Source organism: Microtus ochrogaster, unplaced genomic scaffold (assembly GCF_000317375.1).
Source record: "Microtus ochrogaster isolate Prairie Vole_2 unplaced genomic scaffold, MicOch1.0 UNK14, whole genome shotgun sequence".
NCBI lineage: Eukaryota > Metazoa > Chordata > Mammalia > Rodentia > Cricetidae > Microtus > Microtus ochrogaster.
The window spans coordinates 3684368-3693977 of NW_004949112.1; the positions used below are offsets into that span (position 1 = coordinate 3684368).

The following is a 9610-nucleotide window of genomic DNA, read 5'->3' on the forward strand; positions in this document are numbered from 1 at the left end:
AGACCCCATTACAGATGGTTGTGAGCCACCATGTGGTTGCTGGGAATTGAACTCAGGACCTCTGGAAGAGCAGGCAGTGCTCTTAACCTCTGAGCCATCTCTCCAGCCCAAGCAGTGCATCTTTTAAGTTCGATTTTACAAATATATTTTTTGACTTCGGCTTTAAAGCTAAGGCATTTATAAATATGTAGGTTTGTGTATTTTATCAGTCTCTCTTTCGGTCCCATATCTCTCAGAAGCTTTCTCTTGTCCATCAGCCAGCAAAAAAATTTCAAAATCAACACAACACTATACATGATCCAGAGTCCCTGTGCATTTTCATCTTTATGTGACGTTTTATATTGTTTTTACTGTCTCTTAAAGACTTTGTTTTATTTTTTAAAAAATATTTAATTTTTTAAATCAGTGTCTATCCTCCTCTTCCTCCTTATCTCTCTCTCTCTCTCCCAAGCCTACGTACAATTTTTAAACACACTGTGACCCATTTAGAGGGGGTTTTGGTCTGAATCTCTCTTTATTGCATATCTGTTGTCATTTGTGGTCACTGTTTTAAACTGTTGAGTGGGTATGGCTAGGGCCAGAGCAGCTGCCTTGGCTGCTGATTCCATTCTGTTTGGCTTTTCAACATGGCAGAGGATCCAATGAGCATCATGCTCACCAGTCCCCCACCCCAATGCTGCCATCAGGGAGTGAGCAACCGGTCCACACACTGTTTTTATCTCAATGAGCAAAAGCTAAATCCTCCACACGGTGTAGGGTGGTTAGCCTCACGGTGTAGGGTGGTTAGCCTCTCTCTACCGAGGCCTGTGTGAGACGACAGAAGCCCACCCGCCACTGTGCTTATGATGGCTGGTGGCCAGCTCCATCTTGCAGGCAGCTATTGGAAGATGATGCATCTCTGTGCTGCTGCTGGCATGAGACTGTCAGAAAAGGAAGCCCAGTGTGGTTCTATTTCTGTGATTTCAGAAACTTTTTTAAAGTTTTCTCAGGCCCTATGGAAATTTGAGAGGCTCACATTGGTATGCCATTTGGGAAGTTTCTGTCCCACCCACCAGTTCCTGAAAAACCATTCAGAGACTAAATTTTTTTTTGTTTTTTTGTTTGTTTTTTTTTTCGAGACAGGGTTTCTCTGTGGCTTTGGAGCCTGTCCTGGAACTAGCTCTGTAGACCAGGCTGGTCTCAAACTCACAGAGATCCACCTGCCTCTGCCTCCCGAGTGCAGAGACTAAATATTAATTAGAAATTACCTGAGGTAATACGTGAGGTAATTCTTCACGTATTACCTCAGGCTTATTATTAACTACCTCTTACAACTTAAATGAATCCATTTCTATACCATATGGTATTGGCATAAAAACAGACAGGTGGATCAATGAAATAGAATAGAAGACCCAGAAGTATTGACTGAGTTTTCTGTTCTGCCCAGTTCCTGAAGTTGTTAAGTCCCAAAGAAATTGCACAGAGGTCTGCATTAGTTATAAGCTGATTGGCCCATTAGCTCAGGCTTCTTATTAACTCTTATAACTTATATTAGCCCATTATTCTTGTCTATGTTAGTCATGTGGCTTGGCACCTTATTCAGCAAGGCAGTCACATCTTTCTTTTTCTGTGGCTGGGTCATGACTACAGACTAGGACTTCCTTCTTCCCAGAATTCTTCTGTTCTCATTGACCCACCTCTACTTCCTGTCTTGTTGTCCCACTTATATTTCCTGCCTGCTCAAGTAATATTATCTCCCTTCTCAGGTCTTCGATGGTGTTAAAGATTAGATAGTCATAGTTACTCTACTCTTATGATCTAGCCAAGCCATTTCCTATACAAGACTTAGACTACATAGGATAGAATGCTTATTAAAACATTTAGCATATGTTCCTTGCTTAATATTGTTTATGCTGGTTATAATTCTAATTATACTTGATATCTGTTTCTGTGTATATAGTTTTGTATTGGGTGTGGAATTCTCTTATTTAAACAAAAAGGGGAGGTGCTGTGGGAGCACATTCTGCTCCTTCAACCAATAGTCTTTAAGATACCAGCCCACTTGGGTATGGTCTCATACTATAAAAAGCAGCCATAACTGTGTGCCCACTCTCTTGCTTCTGGCTCCCACTTCCAGCTGTTACATTCTATTCCTGTTCATTCAGAGGACTGTTGTCTAGGACAGTGATCTGTAAGTTTTCCCCTTAAATAAATAACCCTTTTATTATCCATAATTCTGAACTTGTGTGGGATTGTTTTGTGACTTACACCTTCATAGACCTATGGACCCTTGATTTTCGACAAAGAAGACAAAATTATACATTGTAAGGAAGAAAGCATCTTCAACAAATGGTGCTGGTCTAACCAGATGTCTGCATGTAGAAGAATTCAAATATATGCATATCCATCACCTACACAAAACTCAAGTCCAAGTGAATCAAAGATCTCATCAATCCAATCACATTGAACCTGCTATTAGAGAACTTGGGAAATAGACTTGAACAAATTGGCACAGGAGACAGCTTCCTGAACAGGAAACCAATAGCACTGGCACCAAGATCAAAAAATTAATAAATGGGATCTCATGAAAATGAAGTTTCTTTAAGAGAAAGGATACTGTCAACAGGACAAAACAGCAGTCTACAGAATGGAAAAAGATCTTCATCATCTCACATTTGATAGAGGGCTGATATCCAACACACACACACACACACACACACACACACACACACACACACACACACACACACTCACCCTAAGAAACTAGACATCAACAAAGCAAATAGTTCAATTAAAAACAGGGTACAGATCTAAACAGGGAATTCTCAACAGAAGTATCTCAAATGGCTAAGAAGCCCTTAAATGTTCTATCGCCTTAGCCACTGGCAAACACAAATCAAAACTATTTTGAGATTCCATTTTACACCTGTCAGAATGGCAAAGCGCACAAACACAAGTGACAGCTCATGCTGGAGAGGATATGGAGCAAGGGGAACACCCCTTCACTGCTGGTGGGTATGCAAACTTGTACATCCACTATGGAAATCAATATGGCAGTTCCTTGGAAACAACCTAGATGTGCCTCAACTAAAGAAGAGATAAAGAAAATGTGGCATGTACTTACTTATAAATGGATATTATCTGTAAAGTAGAGGGTAACCATGCTACAATCATAGACCCATGGAAGCTAAGAAACAAGGAGGCCTCAAGGAAGGATGTTTGAATCTCCCTGGGAAGAGAAAATAGAATAGATTTTGAGGGTATACTTAGGGTGGGTGGGGATGGGGAGAGGAGGAACCAGGTGGAGGAGGGTGGAAGGAGAGAGTACCAGGAAAGACAACTGGAACTGGGGATATCTCTGAGATGAGCTAGAAACCCAGTGCAGTGGAAACTGCCGGAAATCTAAGAGGAAGACCCTAGCAAAGACTGGTAGCGATGGGGAATATCTAACCTGAACCGGCCATCTCCTGTAGCCAGGCAAGACTTCCAGTGGAGGGACTGGGACATCAACCCAGCCACAAAACCTTCGACAAAGTGTGCTGGGGTAAAGGTGGCGCAGAAATTGTGGGAGTGGCCATGCCGTGGGAGAACCCACCTCTGACACTGCCTGGAGGGCCAGAACCCAGAGACCTAGGATAGAACCAAACATGACCGACAAAAATGGCAATGTAATGATGCCTAATGATATTCTGTCATGTGCAAAGATTGGTGCCTAGCCCAGTTGCTATCAGAGAGGCTTCACCCAGCAACTGGTGGGAACAGATTTATAGATGCACAGCCAAACATTAAGTGAAGTTCAGGGAATTCTGTGGAAGAGTAGGAGGAAGGATTGTGGAGCCAGAGGGGTCAAGGACACCATGCAAAAATCCACAGAATGAACTAACCTGGGCTCATAGGAGCTCACAGAGATTGAACTGGCAACCAGGGAACCTACATGGGGCTGACTTAGGCCCTCTGCACATGTTACAGTTGTGGAATCCTAACAGTGAGAGTAGGGGCTGTCTCTGACTCTGTTGCCCCACCATAAATCACATGACTCAGGCTATCTGATGTGACCAATGCTGCATATTAATAAAGACTGATTTACCAGGAAGGAGTTTTCAGAGACGGGAAAATGCCAAGCCTGTCCTGAGTGACTGAAAACTCGAGGTGGGACTGGTTTCCACTTTGGCTCTCTCCCCACAGGGTTGTTTCCCCCGGTTTTGTTTGATATGAAGACAACAGCAGTGGAAGACCGTCTATGCAGTACAGTCCCCTGTGTGTTTGAATTTTCCAAGGCATCTCCAAGAAATCCCATGACTATGAGCTACAGGCTTAATGAGACCATCAGCTTCCGTGTAGACACCCGTCAGCCCAGAGCCCCCATGGGTGATCTCTCCACGGAGGACGTAGAAGATTGCATCCTGATGACCCGTGATGTGATCAGAAGGGAAAACATGACCTACTTGCTCTATGAGGGTCCGAGAGAGGACGTGGGACTCTTCATGTCAGGTGATGCTCAGGCTTGAATACTAAGTGGTTTAGGAAGTAGGAAATCCAGAGGGAGTGCTGGTGAATCCGTGGCTGTTATTTCACTGGGCACTGAATGTTATACTACCTGAGGTGTCCCCCCCATCACACACACACACACACACACACACACACGAGAGAGAGAGGGGGGGGGAGAGCACAGCACAAAGAAGTCAGCTAAAAATAAAAAAGTTGGGGACTGATAAGGCACTTGCACAACCTTGAAGACCTGTGTTCCATCCCTGTGGCCCACATGGTAGAAATGACTCCTGCAAAATGTCTTCTGACCTCCGCATGCTTGCCTGGTCACACATAAATTAACTAGTGTAAAAATCACAAAACCTTAGGTGTTTGATTTCCAAAGTAATATAATGCTTTGTATATAACTTCTCTCTAAACAGAGATTTCAAAGACAGAGCAGGCACAGTGGCTTGTGTGTGTGATCTCAGTGCTTGGGAAGGCCTGTCGGAGGCTGCAGAGTGAGTTCCAGGCTTACCCACACAACGCCAGGCATGGTAGCACACATCTGTAATCGCATCATTCTCGTGGCAGGATGGAAGGCAGAGGCAGATGGATCCTGGGAAGCTGAGGGTCAGCTAGCCTGGCATTCACAGCAGAGAACAAGAGACCATGTTGAGCAAGGTGTAAACAAGGACTGACACCTGAGGTTTTTCTACAACCTCCACACATATACGTTGGCATGCTTGTGTTTGTATTCACTTATATGAGCATGCGCGTGCACACATGTACTTAGAAAGATTATTTTAATTTTAAAAGAGGAGGGAAATGACCACAGATAAGTTTGGGGAGGGGCAGAGCCCATCGCGAGGGGTGGGTGGGAATGAGGCTGAGTAGGATCTCACAGTGGGAGGTCTAGTCTGAGGGTATGAGGAGCCATGGGCACTGTAGATCAAGAAACTCAACCACCATCAGTGTTATCCAGACCTCAGGGTACGAGATGACCCAGAGGGTAAAGACGCTTCCCACCAAGACTGACAACCTGAGTTCAACCCCTGGAACCCAAATGCTGGAAGAAAGACCAACTCCCACAAATTGTCCTTGCTTCTTTGTGTTCATGCCATAGTGCACACACACATACACACACTAGAGAAATGAATACATCTATTTTTAAAGTTTTATTATATTCATTTGTATGTGTGTGGGGGATGAGAGGTTTTTGCAGTGTTAGCTGGTGGGTTTTTTTTTTTTTTTTTTTTTTTTGCCAATTTGATATAAGTTAGAGTCATTTGGGAAAATTTGACACAAGCTAGAGTCAATTGAGAAAATGCCTATAGTCAATTCTATTCGGCATTCTCTTGATTAATAATTGGTATAAGATGACTAAACCCACTGTGGGTGATATATCACCCCAAGACAAGTGGTCCTGGGTTGTATAAAATGCAGACTGAGCAAGCCAAGAAGCAGAGGTCCTCCCTCCATGGCTTCTGCTCCAGTCCCTTCCTCCAGGTTCCTGCTTGTGTTCCCGTCGTGACTGCCCTCAATGTGGAGCATGTCATGGAAGTGTAAGATGAAATACACCTGTCCTTTCCAAGTTGGGGTTGGTCACGTCTTTGTCACAGCAATGGAAAGCCACGCAGCACAGTGTGTGCATGTGTGCTTGCCCCAAGGCATGTGTAGAAGTCACAGCTTGGGAGAGTCTGTTCTTTCTTCCACATCGAATGAGTCCAAGGAATGAACTCAGGTTATTGGAGCTGGTGGCAACTGCCTTTATCTGCTGAACCACATTTCCAGCCCCAAACAATATAATTTTAATACTTTTTAAAATCCAGACTTGGATTCAAGGGTTTCCCCCTTACTAACTCCTTCATCTTGTTCATGTGGTGGAGTTGGGTGGGCTTTCTGATAGAGAACAGAAATTGGCAAAACAAAACAAAACAAAAAACCCCACAGGATCAAGGCAATCCCAGGTTCTGTGAGGCTGTTGGGAGAAGTTTGAATCTAAATGCACTTTTTTTTAATCTCCTCTAGACCCGACCCAAAAGCCAGAGGTTCACTTCCCAGAAAGTGGTGTGGGCAGAGAGCCTGCAACTTTGATCTGTACCATCGAAGACACCTGCCAGGAGCTGTGGAAGGGGCCTGCCATGTCTTCCAACACCATTGTCTCCCTCAGCTCCTCTTCAGAACTGTCCAGTGCCCTGAAGCCTGAGGACCAGGACATCACCTTCAGATGCCACTTACGTTTACCCTTAGTCAACCTGACCAGCAGCAAAGTGGTCAAGCTAAAACTGGTCTGTGAGTGCTGGTGGGCACTGCCAGGGTCGATAGGTGGGGGAATGGTCGGCCCCAGGGCAAGACCTGGGTCCTGGAGGGGAGCAGTCATATCCCTCTGGGGCTGAGAGACTGCAGGTAAGAGTGAGTCTGAGTTTGGTATCCATGATGAGAAAAGATGAGTCTCAACTGTCCACTCTCAGACTTCTACAATGTCTCTGAAGTTCTGGGAATAAGAAATGAGAAGTTTGGAGGCTACTGAGATGGTTTAAAAGCTGAGAGGGTTCATTCCTTGGATCAGTCACTCTCCTGCTGCTGTGATAGCATGCCAGGATCAAGGAAACTTATCCCAGAAAGAGTTTGTTTACTACGGTTCAGGAGGGACAGAGCCACTGTGGCAGAGAACATGGCGGCTGGGATGGTGTCTGGACCCCCAATGCTGAGAGCTCACATCCTTTACCATGAACAGGAAGCAAAGCACAAACAGGAAATGACCCACCTCCAGTGACATACTTCCTCTAACAAGGCCACACCTCCTAAGCCTCCTCAGTACCAACAGGGGACCAAGTGTTCAAATACATGAGCCTCTGGGAAGCATTCTCCTCCAAGCCACACTTCCTTTGCAGAGGAACTCAGTTCAGCTCTCCCAGCACCCATGTTGGGCAGCCCAAAGCACCTGTAACTCTAGCTCTAGGGAATCCTACGCCCTCTTTTGGCCTCTGCGGGCACTGCACTCACATGAACATGCACAGACACACATATGCACGTAATTAAAAATAAATCTGGGCTTTGGAGGAAGTGAAGGAAAGTGCGGATGTCTCTGTGACCCCTGCCCCTTCTCCACAGCACCTGCTAGGCTGCTCAACTACTCGTGTTTGCTGAAGAGGACACTGACATGCACTTGTTCCTTCCATGGGATCCCTACACCCTCTGTGCAGTGGTGGCTTGGAGGAACCCCTGTGAGTGTGAATAGCATAGATACCATCCTGCACATGACCTCTACCACACTGGAACCCTGGGCCAACACCACCATCCACCTCATGTGGAGACCAGAAGTCATTAGGAGACTTCGCTGTGAGGGGAAGAACCCGTATGGAGTCCACGCTTCCAGGATCTTCCTGATACCAGGTGAGAGGGCAGAGGGCTAGTGACCAGACTGGAGGACCAGCTCGAGGGCCAGATGAGACCAATCAGAACAGAAGGAAGAGAGTCATAGTTTGAAAGCCTAGGGACAACCTTGCTCTCTCCCCTCTCATTTCAGATAAAAGCTCCCTTTCCAGTGTCTTCCTGAAAGGGCTAATCCAGGGCGTCGTGTATGGGGCCATAGCATCTTCTTTACTCTTCTTCTTCCTTGTTGTCCTGGTGTGAGTATCAGAGCTCAAGTTCAACACCACCATTCCAGAGCCCACCAACGCACTTATTCTTTATTTGTAAAATCATATTTATTCTTTCACTTGTGTGTGTGCACACACCCATGCCCACGCATGTGCCATGAAGCTGTATGAGTGGAGGTCAGAGGACACCGTCTAGGAGCTAGTCCTTTGCTTCACCATGTGGATCGGTCTAGGTTGCGGGCTCCTTTATCCGGAGCCATCTCACTAGACTTACCATGTTCATTTCCTCTTCACATTTTCTCCCAGTTTGGTTGCTGTTGAAACAGACTCATTGTTAAGTTCCAGTCATCTTTCTGTGTATTTAGGGCTATCCACTTCCCTTTAAGCATGAATTTAGTTGCATCTCACAGATGTGGAGACTCACTATGTTATTATCACTTAACTGAAGCATTTCCAGTTTCCAGTATGATTTTTACCCCAGTAGAAATGTCGATGCCTTCTAGTAAATTCCCCCCCCACACACACACACTCTTTCAGTACTGAGAATTGAATACAAGTCTTTGAACACCATAGACAATTGTTCTACCACTGAGTCATGCCCAGGTCCCTCGCTGGGGGGATTCTAGGTAGGCATTGCACCACTGTGTCCCATCTCCAGCCCTCTTTACACTTTGATTTTAAAACAGGATCCCAATCCAGTGATCTTGGGCTTCCTCGCCTTCCCAGTAGTTGTATTAAAGGTGTGTACCACCAGGACCAATCGATCCTCTTTCTAGCTTAACTTAAATAAGATCATAAAGTAGACTATGCATAGTAGCAATTTGTTTTCCTTGCAGCAAATTTTTATTTTAATAAACATTCTATAGAATATGGGCTCAAAGGAAATGTGCACTTTACACCTGTAAATGAAGTCATGAATCACACTTCCTTTAAGTCAACTTCGTTCATGGCAGCACTGGGAAGATGGCTTAGTGAACAAAAGTGCTTGTCCCCAACCCTGATGATCTGAACCCCAGGGCTTAATGGTGGAAAGAGAGAATCAACTCCTGCAAGTTGTCCTCTGTTTACACACACACACACACACACACACACACACACACACACACACACACACACGAAAAGGTAAACTCACTGTGTTGCCAAGGTCTGCTCCAACTCAACCATCTGAAGCGAGTCCTAGCCAAAGTATCTGGTCTTCAGAGCATGGCGGCCTCCAGTTTATGTCTGGTCTCTGGTAGTGCTTTCAGAGCCATTTTCAGTTATTTTTGTAGAAGGATGTTTTTCAGACAGGAAATGAAAATTTGGATCTCACTCTCATCATTCACACAGAAGCCAAAAAGAAGGCTGTTCATCTGGAAAGAGACAGAGGCCAATGGACGTCTATAGAACTCTGGCTCCAGCTGATAGAGTGAGGGAGGTGTATGATAAGGCAGAGCCCACAGGTGGCTATGGTGACCCAACAGGCCTTTGCTGTTGCCAGAGCAAGAGAATCTTGATATGTCCACTGGAGAGAGAGAGAGAGAGAGAGAGAGAGAGAGAGAGAGAGAGAGAGAGAGAGA

The 9610-nt window shown here is 45.2% G+C and overlaps 1 protein-coding gene across 1 annotated transcript in view; it reads left to right on the forward strand.

Moving 5' to 3' along the window:
• The first annotated feature begins 3626 nt into the window (after positions 1-3626).
• LOC101981423 (sialic acid-binding Ig-like lectin 10) overlaps positions 3627-9610 on the forward strand; it is a 7113-nt gene continuing 1129 nt past the window's right edge. Inside the window, exons 1-5 of the mRNA XM_013353626.1 lie at positions 3627-3687; positions 4165-4470; positions 6478-6741; positions 7564-7845; positions 7979-8081. Of these exons, the coding sequence (XP_013209080.1) occupies positions 3627-3687; positions 4165-4470; positions 6478-6741; positions 7564-7845; positions 7979-8081 (1016 nt within the window). The remainder of the gene's footprint in view (positions 3688-4164; positions 4471-6477; positions 6742-7563; positions 7846-7978; positions 8082-9610) is intronic.